The 25513-nt window shown below is 40.0% G+C and overlaps 4 protein-coding genes across 6 annotated transcripts; 2 read left to right on the top strand and 2 right to left on the bottom strand.

Annotated features, from left to right (window-relative positions):
• Positions 1-530: 530 nt before the first annotated feature.
• med20 (mediator complex subunit 20) lies at positions 531-11992 on the bottom strand. Of its 2 annotated transcripts, none has more exons than XM_042406081.1 (4): positions 11904-11992; positions 3236-3381; positions 1039-1292; positions 531-955 (listed from the first exon to the last, which is right to left on the bottom strand). In XM_042406081.1, exons 1-4 carry the CDS (start codon positions 11918-11920, stop codon positions 734-736), a joined length of 639 nt encoding a protein of 212 aa, XP_042262015.1. In that variant the 5' UTR covers positions 11921-11992; the 3' UTR covers positions 531-733. The 2 variants fall into 2 exon arrangements, with proteins under 2 accessions (XP_042262015.1, XP_042262016.1); XM_042406082.1 differs by lacking the exon at positions 11904-11992 and adding an exon at positions 3627-3774.
• bysl (bystin-like) lies at positions 3909-9877 on the top strand. Its single transcript, XM_042406048.1, has 7 exons — positions 3909-4291; positions 4920-5076; positions 5203-5341; positions 5566-5699; positions 5809-5969; positions 8848-8950; positions 9137-9877. The coding sequence occupies exons 1-7, from the start codon at positions 4030-4032 to the stop codon at positions 9489-9491; spliced, it is 1311 nt and encodes a 436-aa protein (XP_042261982.1). The 5' UTR covers positions 3909-4029; the 3' UTR covers positions 9492-9877.
• On the top strand, positions 11123-22999 carry ccnd3 (cyclin D3). 2 transcript variants are annotated; one of them, XR_006095444.1, is made up of 7 exons: positions 11123-11743; positions 11838-12053; positions 12552-12714; positions 13553-13689; positions 13955-14191; positions 21798-21993; positions 22680-22999. XR_006095444.1 is itself a non-coding variant. In XM_042406067.1 (5 exons), the coding sequence occupies exons 1-5, from the start codon at positions 11507-11509 to the stop codon at positions 14132-14134; spliced, it is 933 nt and encodes a 310-aa protein (XP_042262001.1). In that variant the 5' UTR covers positions 11123-11506; the 3' UTR covers positions 14135-16347. The 2 variants fall into 2 exon arrangements, 1 of the variants encoding a protein (XP_042262001.1); XM_042406067.1 differs by lacking the exons at positions 21798-21993; positions 22680-22999 and having other exon boundaries at positions 13955-16347.
• nuak2 (NUAK family, SNF1-like kinase, 2) lies at positions 14671-24201 on the bottom strand. The gene is made up of 6 exons (XM_042406031.1): positions 23640-24201; positions 20449-20569; positions 19720-19871; positions 18549-18614; positions 18120-18372; positions 14671-17973 (listed from the first exon to the last, which is right to left on the bottom strand). Exons 1-6 carry the CDS (start codon positions 23868-23870, stop codon positions 16922-16924), a joined length of 1875 nt encoding a protein of 624 aa, XP_042261965.1. The 5' UTR covers positions 23871-24201; the 3' UTR covers positions 14671-16921.
• Positions 24202-25513: the final 1312 nt, after the last annotated feature.

A 25513-nucleotide genomic window follows, 5' to 3' on the forward strand; every position in this document is an offset into this window, starting at 1 on the left:
GTGTTAAGACAAACTTGAAAAATTGTGAACTTGTCCTTTAAGAAAAAGTAGCAATAAGACATTATAAAGATCAGACGTGAAAGTCCTCCATTCAAAATCTTCCTTAAGTAAAGGTTTAGAAGTACAATAAGCAAAATAAACATATTTACAGTATCAGAAGTAAAAGGTATTAATTCAGCTGAGTGGAGACTGAGTTTTACATTATTATACATATTACATTAGTGGATTATTATATGGTAGACATGATTTTAAATATTATGCACACCAATGGTCCACCCCTACATATGATTTCACATATTTTGCCTGATTAGACCTCTTGATAAACTAATTACACATAAGCATAATACCTCATAACAAGATATCTAATAAGATAACCAAATAGCAAAACTATAATTATCTGTCATTTTACTTGCTGCTAAAAGTGTACCTGCTGTAACATCTCTTGGGGTGATTACAACCCCACCAAGAGGACATCTGAAGTATGAGAGTATGATTATAAAAAGATCATCACAGAACACACAGATTCTGTCTACTGTTCTCCACTATGTCTCTTTAATACAAGATGTTTTCATCAAATAGGAAGGTGTAATGCAATTTTGAGGCTCAAAAAATGGACATAAAAAAATCCAAGGCTTTCAAAAATGCCTGGATACCTTTCTGATCCACAGGACCAGAATTAAGGCAACATCAATACAAACATAAAAAAATAGATCTCTCCATTCCCGCTGACAATTCAACGCACATTACTTCCTGGGATTTGCTGTTTACGAAGTTTGTTGAACATCTCCAGGTACTGAGTCATGGTGTCGACGCTGTCTGCTGGTGCGAAAAGCCCTTCAGGCTTTGCAGCAAACACAGACGGCAGTTCAGGGACGCTGGGGCCGAGAAACGACTGCATGAACTCCTTCACGAGATTCCAGCAGTCCCCTGGAACCACACAGGGACAGTACTCCACCTGAGGAAACACACCAACAGTTGATATACAGTTACGGTGGGTAAAATCTAATGTTTCTACTCTCACTAGTATGATCTACATACCTCTACTGATATCCCTCGTGCGCTGGAGCTCATTGTCACAGTACCAACTTTTATCAAGAAGTCACAGTAGCGGTATCTTGAACCACGACACTCCACCTTGTGGCCCTTGGCGTTTTGGAAGTGACTTTTTAGCTTCACCATGAGAACGTCAAAGTTTGCATCGGCTATGAGGCAGGGTCCGCCTTCGAACAGAGCCAGGCAGCTCAAGGGAGTTTCAGAGTTGTGCATCACATATAAGAGCTTGGTGGGCTGACCTGTAATGGATAGATAAGACTGACAGTCAGAGGTGTTACGTTTATTTAGTCAAGTACTGTGATTATGTACAGTACTGTTGCTTTACTAAGTGTTTCCACTTAAGATAATTTACTTTAACACAGCTTCTTAAAAGGGAAACATTGTGGTATTAAATTCCACTAATGTTTGGCTGATAGCTGTCAGTAGTTACCTTCATAGTTAATGATTTAGACGCAGAAATGTAAGAAAATCTTTAAAATATGAAGCACTGTTCAGCAGCGTGTAGATACTTGTTAGAACAATAAGGTAATACAGTGTAGATCCAACTTTAAAGGGGACCTATTATGCTTTTCCTTATTTTCAGTCATATATATAATGTTACAATGTCGGATGTTCACACTAAACGTGGCCAAAGTGTCAAATAATGAGGTAACCTTAGAAAGAAATAATCCCTGTGAGCAAAAAGCACTGGCTTCACACTGTTCTGAACCTTTGGTTTCCAACTTTTTCTACTTTCAGCCCAAGCCAACGTCAGCTGCTTGTACTATTCCTCCCTGCGTGACTTCTAACTGTTCTGCTGAACAAATAGCTCCAAATTTCTCCATATATTGTTGTGTTGACCAGTTCGGAGGGGCTGCAAGCCGAGCTGCTGCTAACGTTTGCTCAGCTTTTTTCTCTGACAACTTGAGATCCAAACATTCAGCAGGTTTTTACCAGGAGCCGAATTCTCCGCAGATGTCTCCTCCTCTCCAAAACAAGTGTACATGGGAGTTAAAACCGGTAAAAACACTCAATAAAGCAATTTCATGTAAAAAAAAATAAAAAATAAAAAAAAAATCAGTGTCTCTCTGACGCTGTTCGGCTGACACAGGACGTCTGGGAGGGGCTGCCAGATTGTAAAGCCCTCTGAGGCAAATTTGTAATATTGCATTATATGAATAAAAGTTGACTTGAACTAATGATTGTCATTATTGATTCATCTTTTGTTTATTTTTTCCAATTAATCATTTAGTCTAGAAAATACTGAAAAACGTCCTTTACAATTTCAGAGCCCTGGATGACATCTTAAAAATGCTTGTTTTGTTTGTCCAACTGTCAAAAACCCAAAGATACTGACTTTACATTGTTATAAAACAGTGAAAGGCAGTTAATACTCAGATGAGAGAAGCTGGACTCAGCCATTGATTAATCAGGTTGATTCATTTTTTGAGAAGAAAATTTCAATAAATATGAATATTTTCTGGTTTCCTTAGTCTTCTATGAATTTAAACTGAATATCTTTGGGTTGTGGACTGTTGGTCGTGACAAAACATTGTGTGATCGACATATTTCACCACTTTTTGACATTTTATGAACCAAACAACTATCGATCACTCGAAAAAATGATCAACAGATGAATTGATCATGAAAACTATCTTTAGTTGCAGCCCTAGACACAGCTATCATTTTGCATTTTCTGTTTGATAAATTACTATTGACAATTAATTTAATTGACTAATTGCTTCAGCACTAACTCTAGTATTAAAGATCCCCTAAAGACATGTATTAAGACATGCAAAAATACTCTGCTTGGAACAATAATATGTGTCTGATATGGTTATATTACCATGTTAGAACCCATAAAATTGCGTCTACTCCTTCCCCCTCATTAAAATTTCCAGATTCTATAAATATGCAGTTTACCTGCAGGACACAAGATGTCTACTACTTCACTGTAAAGTCTATTCTCAGTGTTTATGCACTGGAGGCTTTTCCACATCACACTTGTTTAAGTTGAATATTGTGTGAAAACAGCCTTTTTAGTGTCAAATTTTGAACATGCATCATTCTGCACAGTGAAGCTCAAACATTCAACTGCAGGAACAAGAAGAAAAACACATTTTTGAGTGGAGGAAAATGTGCTGCCTTCTTATGTTTTTAGGATAAAACTGCTAAAATAAAAAAGTAAAAAATTAAATATTACCGCTGACATTTCCTGTTGCATGGTATGTCTCACAGTCTACACAGAAGCTGCCCTGCTTCACCGCTCCCAGCTGCTCCAGTTTCTTGTGCAGCATGTCCACTGTCTGCTGCACACTCTTCCCCTCTGCCACAGGCACCTGGCACACACTACGGGACACACAGACAAAACACCACACGATGTTAGAAAACATCTAATCTGCAGTCAGGTGTTATCAGAGGCGTTTAATGCTCCATCGTGTGAATGAATGAAACAAAGCGATGTACGGTGAGAAACATATGTACGGTGTTAGAGGAAGGGTGCTGAAAACGTGGCTATATGGGAATCATATAATGTTGCTAAAATTGTTATATTTTTTAAAATACATATATAGATAAAACCATAAGCATCTCACCAAGTGACCCCCATTGATGTTTTGCCTCCAGTTGCTTTCTTGGCTTTCAGTTGAATACATCCGGGTGAAAAATGGGTCTTCCGGTAATGTTAAATATAAAATATAAACATATATTTAACGTTTTAAACATCTCAAAGAGACATTCTTGGCAATTAATGATGCTGTATATTGATATAGCCTTGATAATAAAACACTATCATGCCAATAAAGCTGCTAATTTTTTGCTAGCTTAAAAAAGTTCGGATGTTACGTGCTGACTTCAGCTACGTCACTTCCCTCGTACGGAAGAGCTGCACGTGTTGAGCAAGGGACTGTTTACAGTGTTTTAACAACTTGACTTTAGCTCGCACATGCCAACACCAAATACCAAGATTGTAGCCACAGCTTTCATCAAACTGCAGTGATGCCGAAAGTGAAAAAGTCCAAAGGAGGAGGAGAGAAGAGCGGAGCGGCGGTGGCGCTGGCCGACCAGATCCTGCAGGCGGACACGGTCCGAGCCCGAGGCCGGGTGAAGAGCAGAGACAGCCGGGCAGAAAACGAAGACAAGTACGTAGACGAGCGTTTGTCACGGAAGATCTTACAACAGGCCCGGATTCAACAAGAGGAGCTTCAGACCGAGTATGGCCTGGCACCAGAGAAAAAGAAAACACCAGTCACTGTCCTTGGTACGACTTATTATTTAACTCTTAAACTGCACCCACAAAGTTGGAAATGTTTATATTCATCATATAGTACATATGAGTGTTTATATATCCTTTTGGTGTGGGGCTGTTTTTCAAAGGGCCCCTGTTATTAATCCCCCCATATTAATTTGCAGAATACCAGCACAACACTGAAATAAGTGTAATGTTCACGTTATACATACATTTGGCTATTATATGTAGGTTTAATAACCTTTACCCTCTATGGACTGTGGCATAATTTCAGTAATACAAATCAATTCCTATGTATCTTTTGAGATTTGGATATTAATAACTTACTTATACTTATTCTCAGAAATTTGGTTTACTGACAGAAAAGTAGTAAATCAGGAATACTATATTCTAAACTACACTGTATACTATATATTCAAAGAACAGAAGTTGATCAAAGACCTTGACACATCTCACTGAGTATATGTGTTGAACATGCTTGGTTATGTAAAGCTACATTAAAAAATTGACTCAGTCGTGGTTTAACTACTTGGTAGATATATTTTAAACAGTAGAGTGCTTCACAAACATCAGTGGTGCTGTTTGGTTTATTTATGCAAGCATCTTATTTGACCGTCTTTGTTTTGTAATGACATTTCAGGGTCTGAAACTCAGGACGCAGACTCGGACGAGGAGTGGCCAGCGCTGGGAGAAGCCGGAGCTGGTGATGGCGATGTCGAATGTGACACTGAAGTTGTCGTCGACCCTGACGACGAGAAGGCCATTGAGATGTTCATGAATAAGAACCCCCCAATGAGGCAAGATGCAGAATAATTCTGACTTTATCTTGAAACCAGCTGTAGTGATTGAACTTAAATGACAGAAATCATCAGCTCAGTTTCTGCTTTAGATGTCTGACTATTTTCTCTTTGTGGTTCTTGTAGACGGACCTTAGCTGACATTATCATGGAGAAGATAACTGAGAAGCAGACTGAGGTAGGAACAGTGATGTCAGAGGTGTCGGGGGTTCCAATGCCCCAACTTGACCCAAGGATAATAGAAGTGTACAAAGGTGTCAATAAGGTGAGTTGTCTTAAAATGAAACCCTTACATGCATCACACACCAACATATATACAGATGGGGACAAATTAAATGCTTCTAACTAGGGCATGAGCAGATGATGAGTGCACTCATATCAGTAGTGCTCTGCAGAAATCAGTCAACGCTCTGCCTGTCACTGTCAGGCCTGACTGTAATTTTGAAGCACATTTAAATTATAATTGTAATTTTTGTTCTTTTGATTCAGGTTCTGTCAAAATATCGCAGTGGTAAGTTGCCAAAGGCTTTCAAAATCATCCCAGCGCTTTCAAACTGGGAGCAGGTGCTATATTTGACTGATCCGGAGACCTGGACTGCAGCTGCCATGTACCAAGCAACAAGGTGAGTCCCCAGCTGGATTGGTTCTCATTGATGATTTTACGCTGACAGAATAATTGTGTTTGCTGCAGATATTTCACCACGTTTCTTTTTTTGTTTGTTTTTGTTATAGAATCTTCTCATCCAATCTGAAAGAACGAATGGCTCAGCGATTTTACAACCTGGTGCTGCTGCCTCGAGTACGGGATGATATTGCAGAGTATAAGCGACTCAACTTTCATCTCTACAGTGCCCTGAAGAAGGCTTTGTTCAAACCAGGAGCATGGTTCAAAGGTGAGACAGAAAGTTAACCTTTTCAAAGGAAGTTTCATTTTGCTCTACTTTTGAAAGTTGAGAAGATTTATGTTAATAAGTTTGTGGTAGATGTGCACATCCAAAAACTTTAAAACAGGTGCTGGACTGAAGAAACAATGTATAAAAGAGAAAAGAAAGTCGGCACACTGTAGCAGTTTAGGGGGAAATCCACAAGTGATGTTTCGAGCTCTGAAGAAGAGCATGTAGCTCGAAACGTCACTTGTGGATGTCCCATTAAACTGCATCTAAAGAAAGGGGAGCTACAGTGTGCAGACTTTCCTTTTTCTTTGTATAAAATTTATATTAATCTCATGTCTGTGTGTTGAGTACAAAGCTAGAGTTGGGACGTGTGTAGCTTAGCTTAGCATTAAGAAGCTGGAGGACAAAATCTACAGCCCTCGTTTTGTGAAACAATGCATTCCAAAGTTCAGCTGACGCTCATATGATGCTTCAGCGAGTGGATATAGAGTCAGTATGGAGAGTAGGATTGTTACAGCAACCAAGACCCATTTCCACGTACATAACGACATGTCAGTATTGTATTAAGACAGAAAACCCGAACCTGTCATTTAATTGTTGAGGACTGAATGCATTAGTGCCAGTCCTGTTTTCACCATATTCTCAATGATTCCACCAGTTGGATGGTAAATAATATCCCACCACCTCTGTGAAGTAAAATTGATCTTGAAAGCCTGATTGTACCACCAGTCATATCCCACTCACCTTCCTCTTTGTTGGTGAAATTAAATTATCTGTGGAAACATTGTGTTGGATTTCATAACCTAATATGCCTTGCAGCCCTTCATGTTAGCTATTACCAGTTATTGTTTCATTAAATGTCCAGTTAATGCAAGGCACAGCTGTGGTCACACATGACCCTTAGGAAAAAAAACTGGGTAAAGTAATGAAAGAGAGGATTTGACAGAAGAAGAAAACACAAGCTTTCTGGGACGCATCACATTTCTCATTTCAGTGCTAAATTTAGAAACGTTATTCTGAGGACATTGACGGAGGATTAGCCAGTGTCCACAGGGTAAATAACACCATTGGCTCTGGAAGCGCAGTAATTAACACACTCATATTTAATTGGGTCTTATAATGTTTCATATATATAGAATTTGTTATGGCCAATGATTATCAAGGATAATTTTTTCCCCCATTTAATCCTGCCAGTCCTGTGTGATTGTCCCCATTTGACAGAACTGTTCTCCCCAAACATCCCATGACCCATATTATGAAAACTTCCAGTATGAGACACCACCACTAGGTGGCAGTGTTACTCACAAATACACTATACTGTGTACTACAGCAGTAGGCAAATAGTGGCCCATGGGCCGAATCTGGCCCTCCAGCAAAAACATTTGGCCCCTGAAGAAAGCTGAACTTTTCACTTTCATAGTTTACACCAAAACTTTTGTTATTTTTCCACAAATCTGCTATTACATCTGTAGTCTGGTAGTGCAACACAGAGGAAACATTTTCATTTTTGCCAAATTTGTATTAGTATAAGTTGTTGTTCCTCACTTATTCATGAGAAAAATGACATTTGTTGTTGGATATAGTCCCAAAAGAAACAGTTTCATATATCAATTATATTCTTAAATTAATTAATAGAAATTAAAAAAAACTAAATATTTGAAAAATACAGGACTGTGTTTTCACCCCCCCATTCAACAACAATGAAAAACTGGCCCACGGTTGAATGAAGTAGCTGACCCTTTGGTGTACTACATACAGTATTAACTGTTGAGCTAACTGACCATTAGGGAAATTACTTTTCCATCAATTATTACGGATACAGAAGAAAATTAAATATTTGATTAATAATATTGATGAAGCATTAGAATTGATTTTATGTTTTTCATGTAATAAATCCACTGAAGACTCTGAAATAAAGCATTATATAATGGTTTTACCAAACAAAATCTATTTAGGATCTACTTGACCAACATGAAGGCATAATAAAGTACAACACTATACCTAATTAGCAGCCCACAATTAACTCAGTTTTATATGCAGTGTGTAACATAATGTTTCATCTGGAACTACATCATGGTTAGTGTAGTAACTACTGTATTAAACTTCAAACACTTTTGTAAAATGTAGGCTAAAATGAAAGTTTGTTCCAGTTCAGTGAATGCATCCTGCTGTCATCTGCGTACGTATCGATTCTTATTTGTACGCTTTTAAATCAGAGAATAGCTTGCTATGTCAAAATCCATTTACTGGTGAAAGGGAGTTTTATAGTTGTGAAAACAGTTGTGTAATGCGCTCTGTGGCTCAGGAGGAGCTTTGTCAAGTGTTGCTCACATGTCCTCACTAAGGTATCTCAGTTTGGGCATGAAGACTACAAACTTTTAACAGAATGTGTGCATTACAAATTGGAAGCAGAGAGGGTTGAATGCAGCGTTCAGTAATATAAAAGTAATCATAATTTTCACTTTCTGGCTTGCAAATAGCATTCATGTCAGCAGCTGTAAGTTGTAATTAAGATTTTACTGCTCTGATATATCTGCCTCAGCAGTTTAAAATACAAACGTGCCTGAAAACCAAACAAATAAAGTCCAACATTAAAAGTAATCCATTCGTTGTTAATGGGTAGTGTTGTATTGGCAAACTGCAATCATACAACTGTTGTAAACATGAGGATCTTTCTCATCTCTACCATCCATCCTGTATGATGTGAAAGCTTTATGGGAATTGTAGGATCTAATTTAAAATGAGGATATTTCGGTCTCTGTGTTAATTCTTTTTTTTTTTTTTTAACCATTCTTTTGTTAACCCGTCTCTGGTAGGTCTCCAAACTTTAATGAAACGTAGTACTCTTTTAATATTTTGTGCTCTCTCTGTCACACAGGTATACTGATTCCCCTCTGTGAATCTGGAACGTGTACTCTCAGGGAAGCCATCATCATTGGAAGCATACTCACAAAGTGTTCAATCCCTGTGCTCCATTCCAGGTAAGGTTTCGTTTCACTGAGACACACCAGCGGACAGATGTCAACATCTTATTGTTAGATATAAGATTCAAACCAGTTATCCTTCAAAACTTTGTTTTATGTGATAAAGGCAAAGTACGGCATGGTGAAGGTTGCATAACGCGGATGGTTGTGTAACGTGCATGCTCAATCTTTCTTGTCTTTCAGTGCCGCGATGCTTAAGTTGGCAGAGATGGAGTATAACGGCGCCAACAGCATTTTCCTACGTCTCTTGCTTGACAAGAAATACGCCCTGCCTTTCCGTGTCCTGGATGCCTTGGTGGCTCACTTCCTGTCCTTCCGCAATGAAAAACGTGTGCTTCCTGTGCTGTGGCATCAGAGTTTACTCACCCTGGCTCAGCGCTACAAGGCTGACCTGGCATCCGAACAGAAGGCAGCATTGCTGGAGCTGCTCAAGATACAAACACACCCTCAGATCTCTGCAGAGATCCGCAGAGAACTGCAAAACTCAGAGTCGCGGGATATTGAAATTGGGCTCCCTGTTACAGTTGAAATGGACTGAGGATTCATTGTGGTCAGGAGCATCCTCCAACTCTGATGGAAATGTTCATGCTTTCTTTAGCATGTAGAAAATCTTGTTAATTCTTTCTTTATTATTCCTGTCCTATGAAAGGTCAGTTTCCGAGATCACAGTGACTCATTACAGTGTCTCAGAGCCACAATTTTATTCGCTGCTCGGATTAGTTTGCACATTCAAACGTGCACATCACTACTGATGTGCACGTTTGAATTTCATATTGTGAATCTCTGAGCTTTTTCCTGCAGTTTCAGTGCAGTGATTATATGGGAATACCATATAAAACTGGTATTTGTGTGTATTTGATGAAGAGCAACTGTTGTTTTGAAGCAACAATTTGAATTAAAAACAAACTAAATCTTTGAAAGTTGGATGGGGATCAGTTGTTTCTCTTCATTGCATGTTCACACCTTTTGAAGAGACACACAAGAAGGTAAAAACTGGGACTGGCTATTTGGTTTGAGTTTCCAATATGTTCATGACATTAATGAGCAATGGCCAGTGTGGTTTTCATACTTGGAGAATATTAATTTCACCTGCCTGGGTATTTTTGAAAAGGAAACAAATTCAGATGATGAACCATTAGGGCCATTTGTGACCTGTCAAGTGGACCAGAAAGGGTTTTTAACAAAGCTTTTCTGACAGTCTGTCAGTTGGTCAGTCCACCATTTCTGTATCTAAAAAACTATTACACGGTGGCCAGGAAATGTACAGACATTCATAGTCCCCAGGGGGATGAAGCCTATTCTGATTTTGGTGATTTATCTGTAGCATCACCAAGCAGGTCAAAGTTTTCACTTCTCCGGTGAAATATCTCAACATGGATGATGGATGGAGTGTCACGAACTTTGGTACAGGCATTATTCCCAGACACTGTAAGAACCCCCCCTCCCCCGCTGCGCCACCATGATTTTGAATGTCTCGACAATTTGATGGATTGCCATAAAATATGGTACATTCATGTCCCTGTCCCCATTATGCCTTAAAGCTCCACTCCAGACATGTTTTGAGACATATATAAACACTTTGAGTGATAATGTGCATCAAATATGGTTTCTGCACAAAAAAGGACAATTCCCTCATTAAAATGTTTAAAATGAAAACTAGTCCTTCTACCTCATAAAATGGCTCCATACTATTTGTGATGTCCAACCAAAGAGGCAAGAAGAAAAACACTTTTTTGAGTGAAGGGGGACTTAAACTTTAAATGTAGTGCCATCATCAGGTGACAAGTGAAAAGTCCAAGTTTACATTGGAATACTTTGGTTTATGACTAAATACCCACAAAACTAATGTAGCTCTGATTCCCACCAGCCCAGTTGTACGTGGTGTTTAGTTTAATTCTAGTAATTTTAGCATGCTAACATGCTGAATTAAGATGATGAAAATGATAAACATCATAGATATAGAAACTATACGATGATCTGTGATAAACATAGCTACTTAGGTTTTTTTTGTTTGTTAAACAGCTTTATTGAAACAGGTAATGTTGTACAAGAAGTTTGCAGCACTATGCGTGCTATGCGACTAGAGTCCACAATCACAAACACACCAGGGGGACTAAAGGTTTAAAAAAAAAAAAAAAAAAAAAAAAAAATTAAATATCTTATACCGTAAAGCCTACAGTGGTTATACGTTTTAACGGCTCCTACTAGGATTAGCATCTAAGGCTAGTTAGCTCAGAGCACCGACGTGTCTTCCGTGTAGCAACTAACAGCCTCATAAAGCCGTTTAAAACGACTTTAAACGCGTAGTATTTTTTTTTTCTGTTGGCCCATATTGAAAATTATTGAAATTCGGCTTAAATGAAAATATGACGCCTTATATATCTTATATCTTATCTTATATATGCAGTTTGTGAAGTTGTAGGACCGTTATCGGTTGGGAGCTAACGTTAGCTTAACGGTTCATTGATATTTTAAGGTGTTCTCCGGTGTATATGAACGGTTTAGAAGTAGAAATGGTTGACTGCTTCTGCATTCAACTTAGCAGTTGAATAAATGGATCTTTATGCGGATGAAAAGGTTCAAAATCGAGCCAGAGATCAAAATGCGGCTGAAACGCAGGGTGAAGTGTTTGTTCGGGCGGGCCGCGACCCTGCTGTCACCGGGGACCTGAGAGCACTACGCAACCTGACGGTCCTGGAAAACAACAGCAAAGTGTCTCCCTCCTTTGATGCGGTGCAAACAGATATCCAGCCTTACATGAGGAGGATACTGGCAGTGTGGATGTTCCAGGTAGGCAGAATTAGCCAGGCCTGTCCCAAACTGAAAAAAAGCCAAATTTACAACGATAACTTGAAAGTAAAAGAGACAGTCGGCTCTTCCACAGGTGTGCGAGGAGCAGAAATGTGAGGAGGAGGTATTTCCATTGGCGGTGCATTACCTGGACTCTTACCTGCGCCGTTTTACCATTGAAAAGTCCAACCTTCAACTCTTGGGGGCTGTTTCCATGTTCCTAGCCTCCAAAATGAGAGAGACTGTCCCCCTGACTGCTAGCAAGCTGTGCATCTACACGGACCACTCCATTTCAGTCTCTGACATCCTGGTAAACCTCTTGTACATGACCTACACATGTTATTTGAGATAACAGAAGTGCAAAGATTTAAAAAGTGGAGTTTGTGTATATCAGTCTATTGAGAGAGTCATGATTATCTTAAGCAGAAAATATTCAACAATCTCTCTAATAACAACTCCCACACCCAGCTTTATTTCTCTATAAACAACTTCTACAACACACAACTTATTGATCTGTAAAATAGGGCTTTAAAGTGTGTTCAAGAAGCTCCTGAATCAGGCCCTACAGTCACCAGGACCTGGTTTCCCCAAATGAAAAGATGTACAACACATTTCACTGAGATTAGATGGGTGTTAAGATGTTATAGGGGACCACATATTGTGAAATCAAAAGTTCAAAAGCTTTTTTTCTCTATTATAAATAGATAAAATCTGTATCCACGTAATAAAAACAACTTCTGTGACACTACTCCTGTAGTGGAGTTTTTGATGGTTTATTGGTTCAGAGGAATGTGTTTGTGTATTGTAGCAGTGGGAGGTAGCAGTGGTGTCCAGGTTAGACTGGTGTCTGGCCTCTGTGGTACCCTCTGACTTCCTGGAGCCAGTTCTTCACGCTCTCCCCTTTGTTCGACCAAACCACCTTAAAAACATGCGCAGGCATGTTCACTCCTACATTGCCCTGGCAGCCATAGGTAAGTTACACAACGATGGGAGGGTTTCTCCAAATACAATTCAGCAAGACACAGTTGGGAGTGGATAAAAAAATATTTTGTTTTCACCTATTTTCTTGTGTTAAATGATTTCTTTGGTCAGTTAAGGCCATTTTATTGTTTGAAGACAATTAACACAGCTATCGTATATCCTTTGCAGTTAAATAAAGTACATTTTTTTTGCTGGTTAAACAGCTAGTGAGCATTAAATGTAGCTGGTTACTGGTGACTCTCTACGTAACAATTGGCACAAAGCAGAGCCATAACTTTGATTACGATGTGTCAGCAGTTCATTTTGGAGACAGAGAGCTGAGTTTGTGTAATCCTGTATTGTCTGCTGTGAAAGACCTGCGTCCCTCTATTCAGCTGGCTGATTTCCCACGAATCTCTGTGATGCTGCCCGAGGCAACAGGTCGCAGGGATACAGTCAGTCAGGCCCTTTTAGACAAGCTATTTGACATTAAAACCCATAAAATTAAGACAATTCCCAGCTCCTGACGTTGTTCACACCATTCAAAAAGGTGTCTGAGCCGGAATTGAATGGCTGACTTTTTGTCTCAGCATTTCTCCTGCCTGAAGCTATTAGGATATCATATCAGATGATCATGTTTTGGAAATGTCTGGTGTTAAGCACTTGCCTTTGTCTAACAGGGTGTGTACACAATGGTAGCATATGTCTAATTACCTACCACCTTTCCCTTACTGACTTTCTCATTGTTGCAGTAGTCTTGTGTGTAAAGTGCTTATGATAAATAGCAACTACTAGATGTGATTCTTTTTCATTTTTAGTGTAAGTCATCTATTTTTAATTTATTCCCAGACTGCAAGTTTTCAGTGTTCCTGCCCTCCACTGTTGCATGTGCCTGTGTGAGCATTGCTACGCAGAGGCTAAAGTTAGTGGACGACTCCTCTGATTCAGTGATGAAGTTTTTGGCCGACCTTCTAGCCATTGATCTGGTAAGGGTAATGTATAAGTGGCATTTTCAGACAAAGTAAAACCATAATATCACTTTTAACTTTTCCTTGTTGTGCGTATTTACTGGTGTGTTTGTGACTATTTTAGTAGTGCCCCGAACAATCAGTCTGAGGAAAAGTAGCAACTGTGAAATCCATTTTTGGAAGAGCAACACATGTAATGTTGGTCAAGATCCACAGAAAAAGTCTGTCCATGACCAACTGATGACCTTATGATTGTTTTTCTTTTTCATCTGACCCTGAACAGAACCGTGTTCTCCTCTGCTATGAGCAGCTATGGACTGTGTTGGAGCTCAGCCTGCCCTCTTGTTTCCAGGCTAGCGTTTGCAGATCAGGGGAATGCAGCTCAGAGATCAGCTACACCCCGGCTGACATTCAGGATGTTGTATTGACACCGGTGACATCACCCGAGGAAATGAAGCTCTAATACTCAACACTCCTCCCTGCCATCAATTGTACATTGACAGCCAGGAGAGAACAAGAGGTAGCAGGCAAAAATACGCCATTTAATTTTAATGGCTCTTTGCATGTTGACTGAATGTTACTACAGTTTGAGAAATGATGCAAATTTTTCTTAAATATCACCCTGTTGCTGCACATTTTTAAGTATTTTGTAATGGCTAATGCAGCTTTGAAATATAACATTGTTGCTCTTGCTTCCCTTATTCTGTTACACTTAACTTTTTGTGATATTGACAGTTGATTTGCTTTGAATCCTAATAGCAATGTTTGCTAATTTTTTAATGTAATATCTTCTATTCACATGTATTCAAATACTGTGCAGGTATATGAATGAATTGAAAATGTAATATGAGCTTTACATATGGACAGTTCTAAGTTTTAATGGATGTTTGCATGCATGTTTAACATGGTAGTGAATTCCCTTGTGACTACATAGAATATCAATACTGTTAAACTACATAAAACATTGGCATGTAGGTCACTAACAACAAGAGGCAGCACTTGAGTACTTTGTTTTGTTTTTATTGATTTCCTCATCCCGCTAACAACAGCGTGGCAGATCACAAAGTCATTTAATGGATAAGCCAGTAAACTTTGGCACAGATAGTTTTAGCTGCAGTCAGATAATAAAAATATTCATAGAGCCTGCACACCTGCAACTTCTTCTGGGACAAGAGACACAAAAACTGTGATGAAATGCCCAAATTGCACATTAAATTACACCAAAATAAAACAAATACCATTTTAGACCTGTCTTCCCATAGGCTGACTGCATTTTTCCAGTTTGTCACACATAAATGATCAATTATCACCAGTGACTGAGTACAGCTCAATCCTTAATACGATCCCTTAGACTCCAGAAATGACAAGAACTTCCAGTTGAAATTTAGAGAATTCTTAGTTTACTTTTACACACAAATACTGGCTTTAAATTCCTGATCAGCCTCATAAAGTAGTGTGCCAAAAAAAAAAAGTCACAATTAAATGAAATCATAATAATTAAATGAAAAAAAACATTCTTTACATTCCAGTTTCTGAACAACAGCATGGTTTCAGCAGATTCTGGTTACTGACTTGTGCAACTGAAGTAACATGAAATCAATAAAATGATGAGTGCACAGTTTATTTATCAGCTCTCAGGTTTCGATGGTCTGATAAAGTGCTGTTCCAGGCGCCGGCTTGATGTTCTGATTCAATGCCAGCAGGACAATCTAATTCAGTAATCGCAGTGTGCAGCATGAAATTTCATACAGACACAAAAACATACTGATGTGCTTTTCTTCCACCACTGGGGGTATTCATAAAGCAAGATTTGCACATAAGCAAATAAGATATTTACAAAGCAAATGTTATTAAATCTAATACATTTAATTCTTGAATCTATTTTGCAAGTTTTGTTTTCCAGTGTTGAGTAACCAAGATCTTTATTCTACTTTATTTTTTTATATGGCTAACCTAATCTTGCTTTGGGAAATTATCGGCCCAGGTATCACACCTGAGCCTCATGACCAATTTCCAATATTCAGTTGAAAGTTGAAAGGTCCCACAGTAACGTGTGTTCCACATTATACGTAGCATAGTTAGCTGAAGCTCACAATTTAGTTTCAAAACTCACTGATTTCTTAAATTGAGACCTTCAAAAACCATGAAGTGGCATAATGTGCCCCACCTTCCCTGTGAAACTGCCACCTGTGTTTGTGTACCAGTGTCGGCTTGGGAGCGAAAGCAGGTTCTACAAGTTGCTTTTGTTGTGAGTCAGTGTGTGTCATGATTATTATTTCAAGTCATTATCCAAACTTAGAGCAAGTCATTTCAAGGAAAAACAACACTTTAAAAAAAATGCTCTGAGAGCTGAAGTCCCTGTTACAAACAAATGTCCTCTTGGCACGTTTTGCTTGTGCTTAAATAAAGATAAACAAAAAAAGATCCAGAAACATTAGCAAAATTGCTCTTTGGTATCCATGAAATGTAATTCCTCCCCCACATCCTAAAATGCAGTAAAAGCTGTAGTACATGGTAAAAGAGAACCGATGCTAAAACTGAACCTATATGTTACTGATGTAATTAGATAAACATAATGTTGACAGATGATCAGCTTTCACAAAGCTAGAATCCAAAACAGCGATTAAGTCATAAACACTTCTCAAACTGCTCTGGTGAGAATAAATGACACTAACTGGATTAAAAAATATTTTGCAGTTATAATATAAGCAGATGTCCGTTTCCCAGTTTATCATCGCTGAAGCAATATGTTCTACAAACTGTTCATTTTTGACATTGCAGACCAGTGTTTTGGTTTCATGTTTTTGTATCAGCTACACTTTTGATAGTAAGTTCTCGTGTTGAAAACTGGAGCTCCTGATCGACCAACAGCAGCTCTCTTCTCCTGAGAATCTTTGAAATAGACATTTTCTAGTGCAGATACCGTTATAATTTTTCTAAAATACAAAGCCATCTGGCGATTATTAGCCTGTTTTACTCAAATTCAAATTACAAGCTATTTAATAAACTAATTGAAGTAGGTATCATTTATCAAACGCGTTCTGAAGTACAATCAGATGTTTAACAAGAAGTCTCCTCCCTTTTTGGTACAATTTGGTGCAGCTCCCGGAGTTCGCCAAAATAATCATCACTACTTTGTGCTGGTAGTGTCACATAATGCACTTTGGCTATCATGTCAAAATTGCAATCGTTTTAAGATACTCAATGAAAAACAGTTCAATATTCAGTGTCCTTCACTTATCACTGGTCTTCAGCTTGCAGCAGAGCCCCGTATAATCATGGCCTGTTTGTAAGCCTCTGTTACATTATCACAGTCTGTGATAGAAAAGGCACTGTCAGCCACTCCAGACTCGTAGCAGTTCCAGGGTCTCAGCAACCCATCTCTAAGGATCCTGTCTTCTTGGATGTCCAGCAGGTTGTCAGCAGATACGCATCCTCTCATGCTAGCCTTGACTGGTTTATCCATTTGTGTTGGTGGTCCTACACGGTCTGGTAGATCCAGTTGGTCAAAGGACTCTGAAGACAGAATGCTGTCCTCGCTGATGGCCCCGCTTGGTCTCGACCTGGTGCCACTGCGGGGCAAAGAAGCCGCCAGCTGGTCCAGAGAGCCAAACTCCTGTAGCCCACCTGAGGAGAACTTCCCGTTGCGCTTCAGTATGCCTTTCCTGTAGGTCGGTGCTGAAGGGCACTCTTTGGTTGGTGGAACCCAGCCGGAGTCACTGTTCTCAGGAGAGGAGGAGTAGTACCCGGACTCTTGCTCTGTGGGCTTCTTTAAGATACCTTTGCGAGGCAGCAATGCAGCTGAGGGGGCAGCATTGGCTGGTGTTGACAAACCCAAGACCTTCTGAGGTTCCGCTGAACTTACAGCTGGGGTTTCACTCATAACCTTCTGTTTCACGCTGTTGCGTCTCTTTAGAATACCCTTGGAAGGTCGAGTGTCCGTGCTCCCTTCATGAACGGTCTGGGAGACATTGTTCTCCTTTCGCGATCTTCGCAGAGAGCGCTGCCGCACTACTTCCCCGCCACCACCCTGCGAGCGGAGCAGGCAGCGCATCTTGGAGCCGTTCTCCAGTAAAGGCCTTGATGTACGGCGCAGCCAACTAGCGACACTGGCCAGCCCTGCAGGGTGAGTTGTTGATGGAGAGGCTGATGAGGAGGTCTGCTCTACTGGACTGCTCTTTGTCTCAGCCAGTAATGGCTGCTGGTAGCCCCAGTTAAGCCACCAGTGTCCCGCAATCTCCTCTATTGTAGCTCTGCGCTCAGGATTTACCATCAGCATCCAACGAATAAGCCCACATGCATCTGATAGAGAGCAACAGAAAAGAAAAACTCTGTTAATTTGTGTCTTCAACTAGGGAAAACAATACATTGTCATAAAATAAAGTGCAGAATATACACCAAAATAATCTTTCAGTCCCTTTGACGAAAACCTCAGCTGAAAGACTCACCAGAAGGGTTGTTGGGTTTCCGGTAGTTTCCGGTGCTAATCTGCTGGACCAGGATTTTGTGGTTGTTTCCGTCAAAAGGCATGGTGCCGTGAACCATAGTATAGAGCAGCACCCCGAGGGACCACGTGTCCACCTCGGGCCCTCGGTACGGCCGTCCATTTACAATCTCTGGGGAGGCATACAGAGGGCTGCCACAAAACGTTTGAAGATACTCGTCACCGTGGTAAAGGTTCGACAGGCCAAAGTCTGCGATCTGCAAGAACAAGAAGTAGACGTCAAGCTGAGCAATGTCAGAACTTTTGTTGCTTTTCTGTGTGTCACTACCCCTCGTCAATTTCTCATAACACATATTACTCTTTTTAAACATTTCTAATGACTGTAAGTCTTTGTGTAAATGCTCATTTCTGATTGTGTGGGACTTATACATACCTTAACATTGCCATTGCCATCTAGTAAAATATTCTCCAGTTTCAGGTCCCGGTGTACTATTCCGTTCTAAGAGAAAAGAAGAAGAATAAATTATTTGCATAACAATATTTCTTACAATGCTAACAGGCCATTACACATCAGTTTACTGGAAGTTGTCTATATTATATAAAAGGATTAGTCATTACTGGGTCAGAACACATTCTTTTCCAAGTGAAGATTTTTTTCTGGTACGTCAGCTATGCTTCATTGTCCTCCGCTCTGTAGGGGGGCATGCCTTTGACTCAAGCAGAGTTTGAACTTGGTTTGCCTTCAGAAATGCAGGTCAACTGCTTCTTTCATATGGGCACTTATTGTAGCAACAGACACATCCTTTTTAGGTTGTGTAGCATTTATTTATTGTAAAGATGCAGCCATGGAGGAACTTTTGCCTGTAATATTTTAAAATTCATCACCGTGTAAAATATAACCTGTGACATAAGAATTTATATGGCCTCTTCCTGATTGCATATGACACGGAAAATACAATATTTACTTAGACATCAGGATTCAATAAAAGTGAAAAAAGACAGATGGTTAACAGAGGGCAATTCCCTCTGTAAATACTGTCCTGCCAATATTTATAAATGCTGTGCAGCTACAGTAAAATATAGTGTGCTCTAAATGTTTGTAATTACAGTTCTGAACTACAGCAACAACTGATTGTGTGTGTTTGCAGAGCCCTTCTGTCCCATCACACACTCATTAGAGTGTGAGACCATGCGTGTGTGTGTGTGTGTGTGTGTGTGTGTGTGTGTGTGTTGGGATGGCTGGCCTTTAGCCCTGACGCTGGCTCTCTACAGACCAAATGTTCATTCCCTTCTGCATCGTTCTCACAGCCTCCCTGTTCAAATCAGCGGGCTGACACTGAATAATGCCCATTATGTAACTTTGGGGGTGCCGGTGCCCTGGAAAAAAACAACGAGCCAAGCAGCCAGTCTGAGTGGAGCTCTGCGTCATTAGGTTTGACGTAGTAGCCATGGGTGAAGATCTGACAGGGTCTTATATACTCTATTCTATTTTCATGCATTACTTATGAATTAAGACATAATATCAATTTCCCCTAGATTATACTTTCTGTAAACATCTTTATATGTTCTGTAAGACCGCATTAGATTGAGAAAAACTGCCTTACCTGATGGCAGTAGTGCACAGCTGATACAATCTGTCTGAAGAAGTGCCTGGCCTCCCGTTCAGAGATGTTCCTTTTGTCACAGATGTAGTCATACAGGTCCCCCCGGCTGGCGTACTCCATCACAATCACGATTTTGTCCTTGTTTTCAAATACTGAAAGAGCAAACAAACAGCATTTACTTGTTTTTGAAATCCAAATCCTACAGATTATCAGATTTTTTCTGTCTTAAAACATGCGACTCCAAGCATTTAAATGGGATACAGTACACACATATGTAACATGTTGTTAATTTAAAGCATATTTCTGTTTTCCATCTTCTTGTACAACCTCTAGATCACACTCGTTCGGATAAACAAGGACCCATGATAATTGTACAGCAAAACAAACAAACAAAAAGGTGGACAACACTGAGCGATGACCATCTCATCAGGCGTGAAGGCGCATTGGAAGCCACGAGGCCCTGCACATTACGCCACAGCGCTGACAGGGTTCAGCTTTGGTATCGGTGCTTATGTAACCTGTAACCACAAAGACTTGCGTGACCAAACTCTCTGAATTCAAACAGAGACTGATTGAGAGATGTCCTTCTTCCAGGGATCACGTTTCAATCTGCATGTGGCTCAGAGATTCAACTCCGAAAGTCAAACAACAAAGCTACGCTCGAATATACACACACACAAAAAAAAACACACACACCCTACAATCACTAAATGTGTGTGTGTACTGTACCTTCATATATGGTGATGATGTGCGGGTGACAGAGTGAGGACATGATCTCAATTTCTCTGCGAATATGAACCAGGTCTTGCTCATCCTTGATCTTCTCCTTTCTGATGGACTTTATGGCAACCTTGGAAAAAAAAAAAAGGAAGAATATTTGACTTCTTTATTTTTCAGAATTATTTGAAAAGTGAGAGCTGAATTCTACTTTAACGACAAATTAAACATCAACACAGTGGTCAGCAGCTTGAATAAGAAATGCCTTCCATATAAGGATCGTCCTGTTGTGAGAAGAACAATGGGCAGTGAACTGAAAACTCTGCTGTGTTGTTTCAGACGAGGCAGAGGGAATGCCGGGTCAAGTACTGTCTGCTGTAAAGAAATCTATTGTCTGCTGTTATGTCTGCGAGAGCCACAGAATAAGGACATTTAAATCTGAATAGTATCTGTCTGTGTCTGTGTTCGTAGACCTATCACATACATGTCTGTATGTTGCGTTTATTTGGAGCTCAGATGCCTGAGATTCCTCTGCGCGCTGAGTGCGTCAGCCGTCTACCCCAAGGTGGAGGGGTGTCATGGGGCACCGGGGGGCACTGGTAGCGGGGTGTCCTTGTTTCCTCTCACTCTTAACCTTCAAGGCTATATACTTGAGGGGGGGGAAATGAGTAAAGCAGCGACTTCTCATATCAGTTTCAACACACGACCCGTCTCGCATCATGAGTCACCGTCTGGTCTTGGTGCTCCTCGGTGTTCAAAACCACACTGACCTTTTTTTCCTGATTCTGGGAGCTGAGGTTTCCTGCGTTTGTTTGCAAAGCTGTCAGACAGGGCTGAAGTCACACTCATGATGAGTTAACACCCCTGTGAGGTTATCTGCGTGTGTGTGTGCGGTCTTTGTTGCTGTCAGTTTGCACGCAATAAGCACTGAGAGGTTGAAATCTTTGATATTTCACACTCAGGTCTTGTACAAACACACTAAAAGAATAATTTTGCGCTACAAAAAACAAAAATCACAAAAAACTCACCATTCATCACTGAAAAAGAGTGTTTAATTGGGGCGTCATGCAACCCTACTTCAATCTATACTGAACGCCCCCCCACCTAAATGGGTTATGTAATCAAACTTATGCACTCAGACAATGAGAACAGCTATAGTGGCACAGCGCACGCAAGATGAAGCCACCCTTTATGTTGTGTCACTCCCTGTGTCAAATCACATATCTTTGCCCTTTACGCTGCCAATACAAAGGTAGGCAGATTAAAAACAAAGCAAATGAATCGTCTACTCTATTTATATTCTATGCAAACTGATATTTAAGCCATATTTGTTGCAATTGTGCTAATCTGTATTTTGACAGTTGAACACGGGGGTTTGAGGCACGCGGATCAGGGAGCTGCCTGGAGGGATGAATCCCAGACACCAACTCATATCCTATAAAAGCACGCCGCAGCAGCGGCGGCGGCGGCGGCGGCAGCAAGTCATGCAAGACGATGCGAGAGCAGAGACGGGTGTGTAGACAAGGCTGAACATGCATCTCTACCTGTTGACTGCAGGTACTGAAGGGAAATTCCTGTTTCTTCCTTGACTTGTAAGTGCTTTCACTCTCAACAAACACAATCTTTTCACAGAGAGCATTTCTGGTAAACATGACTTGGCTGCTGAACCAGACTTAACAACAATGGCAGTTCACTTCTAGGGCCAAGTATTTTTCTTTTGTTTGTTTTTTTTTAAGCAGTGACAGAACCTGAAACTACTGAACCACCAAAGTGGAAAAAGCATTCACATCCTTGCTTTTTGTTTTTGGTAATTTTCCTACAATTTACATTTCCTGGATAAATGTTTGATACATTAAGATATAGAAAAAAAAGTCCTCTAGCAGAATGCAAATTATCAAGTGTACAACACAGTTTGTACAGCAGCCCTGAAATGAATCCTACCTTCATTAAGTTTATATCGTTTTTAAGAGTAGTGTTGATTCATATTTAAGGTCATTTTGGAGGTGTTGAATTGTATTGCTTTAAACTGAAATCTCTTTCTACAATTTTGTCAACCAATAGCACCATAATCCACTTGTAGCTGTTTAGAAATAGAAAAGCTTGAATGTCTATTTTTTTTTTTTTTTTAAATCACAAGTTCTGACTGGGATAGACTTGCTAACTCCTCTATGTCCCCTTATCTCTGGCTTATCTCTGTCCAGTCTACAGTATTTATACGTTAAATACTTCCTATTTCCCCTTAGGTCATGGAGAACTGGAATCCACCTGAAAGGCAAGTTGCATTTTCCCCCCCTGACTTCATCAGAAACACATAATGAAAGCTACTCAACTTTCCCGTGTTAAACTCTCCCCACGGGACAAATTCACTCTGTATTGCCAACGAAACGCCTTTTCCTTGATGAATAAAATAGGGAAGTGATTAAATGAATGTCTGAAATTGATAATATTGATAATAAACGAACCTTTTGTGTGTAGTGACAGGTTTACAGGGATCATTTTCAATCATTCATTATGTCAGAGTCTTTATAGGATGATCTAGATCACACACATTGCTTTTGTTGGCAAGCTATCTTTCTTTTTTTTTTTAATACACCACAAATTACCACTTAAGATATTGTGTTTGCCTCAGCGATGCAGAAACTGATATAATGATGTGGAAATGCTTGCACAATTTTATTTTACTTCACACACCAGACCAAGACTGTGTAGTTGTGCCAAACCTTTTAACCAACAGAGCATTATCCACACATTTCATAGTGCTCAGTGAGAAGAAATGTTTAGATTAATACATACTGTATATGGATTTTTTAAAGGCTTATTCTGTGCTCTTATGAAATACACAGACTGGACATAGAGTTCAAAAAACACTGGGAAAAATGAGTGCAAGCCCCCCCTCTAGAGCAAACAGAGAACTCTTAGGCAAACTTCATCAGCAAATACACTGGACCATTTTAGTGTTTGGCAATTCAGCAATATGGGTCACACGTTTAACAGACTGTTGAGTAGTTTTACCCAAATTAAAATCCAAATGTAGACGTCCTTTGTGCAGACGGTGCCTCTAAAAATAGTACAAACAACAGGTGGCCAACAGGACAGTAGAACAAACAGACCTTAATACTGGCTGCAGATGTGGGCATCGTTGATTAAGGCATTACAGTTGGTTTAAATGGTAAAATGGTGATAAGTGAAGATAAAAAACCTACCAGTCTACCGGATCTTTCCTTGGCTTTCTTCACTTTGCCGTATGTTCCTTTCCCGAGAGTCTCCAGAAACTCGTACCTGTGCTTCAGGTTGTGTTTGTGGTGGTGTCTCTTCACGGCTTGTTTTTTCACGGGCACCTGGGACGGAGCTTTCCCGACATTTTCATCGGGTAAAACTCCCCCGACAGGCGGCCTAAAGTTTGACGAGAGACGGGCAACACTCACGCCGTCCATCCTGACAAAAACGCTGATGTATTTTTTTCGGTTTATCAACGGACGCAGGTGTTGTTGCTAAACTGCATTCCTCCGTCTGGAGCTTCTCTCGTTGTCGGTGAAAGTTGCTTTTAAGTTACTCAGGTAAAAAATCAGATAAAGATGTAAATGAGCTGCCCCAAGTCCAATTGTGAGGCAGATAACTAAAACTAAATGCTGGAGACAGAGACCGAAACATCTGACTTCACCGCGGAGAGTATCTTTCTGTCTCGCAGTGCTGGCACCTACTAGCAGCAGGTACATAGCATGCTGGGAGAAGCGGAGCTCCGCCTGTAGCTGGATGGCAAAGTTTTTGTTTTCCTAGGATGGCGAAGTCATGACCCGCCCTACTCTGCCACTGATTGGCTAATAGTCGTTGCCTACGTTGGTTGGATTGGTTAGAACTAGGGTAAGAATGTCAGGATAAGCCAATCAGAGGCAGAATAGGGCGGGTCATGACTTCGCCATCCTAGAAAAAAATATCGCTAGCCGCCGGACACGTCAAATAGTCGAGGGGCGTTTCAGGTACACAGAGGATCGTTTGATTCTGAACGCCGGGCGGTGCCGGTGAAAACACAGATTGAGGTCAGTTTATGTGTTCAAATGTGTAGTTCTCTCCTGGTGTTTTTATTACTGTTTTAAATGCATCTATTTTTATTGAATATTTCCTATTGCATTTTTTCAAGCCTCAAAACAAATTGAAACAGATTAAACAATGTTTAAAGGTCCCCTCCTGCCGCATTTTAAGACATAAAAATACTGAATAATATTTTTTTCTGATATGGTTTTCCAAAAAAAAAACCCCCACACATCTTAAACTCACATTTAAGGTGAGCACAGAGAAAGTTTCCACTTTCTGCAGATAAATGTCTTCTAGTGTCAAACTCTTCACAAACATCATTCTACACAGTGGAGCTCATGCAGTCAAGTGAAGTAACAATAAGCAACACACATTTTTGAGTGGAGGGTAACTTTAAGTTCAATGGTGCTTCAAGTTTTTGTTATAAACTGTGTAACAGTAGTTGCAGCAGCAGAATTCAGTGAAATAAATAGCTGTATTAGTAGCTGTATAGTATACTAGTAGTAGAAGGCTATGTCAAAACACAAAATGCAGATCACTCAGCTGGTGGGCGACTGCTGCTACAACCGGTGTGTGCAGATAAGTAGAGCGAACGCACCAAGTGAACTGTGATACAAACCCTGAACTTCTATATAAAGCCGTGCAATATGGGCTGTACCTTTAACATGAAATATTTTGCACAAAACAAATATATACTTCTGAGTTAATTAATACTAAAGCATGAATTTAATTGATTATATACATAAATTATACGTGAGTATTGTGGCCGCCCCCCCCGAATCATCCACTTGAGAAAAAAAAATCCAAATACTGATGAATGAGCCGGTGATTCCATTTCCAACATAACCTACAGTATATCCATCCACAGCTGATTAAGACTGACTGTAAAATCACATATTTAACTCACACAGCTCTTCAAGAGGCAGTCTGCTTTGATTTCCTCGATTCCACAAAGATACTACATTTCAAATCTTAGCTGACTTCATGGAGATAAAATACATGTTTGTGGTTAATAAAGTATTCAATCAACTTGACCTAGTCTGTG

The sequence above is a fragment of the Thunnus maccoyii genome, chromosome 3, assembly GCF_910596095.1.
Source record: "Thunnus maccoyii chromosome 3, fThuMac1.1, whole genome shotgun sequence".
NCBI lineage: Eukaryota > Metazoa > Chordata > Actinopteri > Scombriformes > Scombridae > Thunnus > Thunnus maccoyii.

What these genes read in the sequence shown, in the direction of transcription:
- bysl (XM_042406048.1), top strand. Translation starts at nt 4,030, where the DNA reads ATGCCGAAAGTGAAAAAGTCCAAAGGAGGAGGAGAGAAGAGCGGAGCG. An exon ending in TGTACAAAGGTGTCAATAAG is followed by an intron (nt 5,342 to 5,565) that starts GTGAGTTGTCTT and finishes CTTTTGATTCAG; the next exon opens with GTTCTGTCAAAATATCGCAG. An exon ending in ATCCCTGTGCTCCATTCCAG is followed by an intron (nt 8,951 to 9,136) that starts GTAAGGTTTCGT and finishes CTTGTCTTTCAG; the next exon opens with TGCCGCGATGCTTAAGTTGG.
- ccnd3 (XM_042406067.1), top strand. Translation starts at nt 11,507, where the DNA reads ATGGATCTTTATGCGGATGAAAAGGTTCAAAATCGAGCCAGAGATCAA. An exon ending in TTTCAGTCTCTGACATCCTG is followed by an intron (nt 12,054 to 12,551) that starts GTAAACCTCTTG and finishes TGTGTATTGTAG; the next exon opens with CAGTGGGAGGTAGCAGTGGT. An exon ending in ACCTTCTAGCCATTGATCTG is followed by an intron (nt 13,690 to 13,954) that starts GTAAGGGTAATG and finishes GACCCTGAACAG; the next exon opens with AACCGTGTTCTCCTCTGCTA.
- med20 (XM_042406081.1), bottom strand. An exon ending in TGCAACAGGAAATGTCAGCG is followed by an intron (nt 1,293 to 3,235) that starts GTAATATTTAAT and finishes TATCCATTACAG; the next exon opens with GTCAGCCCACCAAGCTCTTA. An exon ending in CACGAGGGATATCAGTAGAG is followed by an intron (nt 956 to 1,038) that starts GTATGTAGATCA and finishes GTGTTTCCTCAG; the next exon opens with GTGGAGTACTGTCCCTGTGT.
- nuak2 (XM_042406031.1), bottom strand. Translation starts at nt 23,870, where the DNA reads ATGGACGGCGTGAGTGTTGCCCGTCTCTCGTCAAACTTTAGGCCGCCT. An exon ending in CTGTGCACTACTGCCATCAG is followed by an intron (nt 18,615 to 19,719) that starts GTAAGGCAGTTT and finishes CTTTTCTCTTAG; the next exon opens with AACGGAATAGTACACCGGGA. An exon ending in GAAACCCAACAACCCTTCTG is followed by an intron (nt 17,974 to 18,119) that starts GTGAGTCTTTCA and finishes GCTCTCTATCAG; the next exon opens with ATGCATGTGGGCTTATTCGT.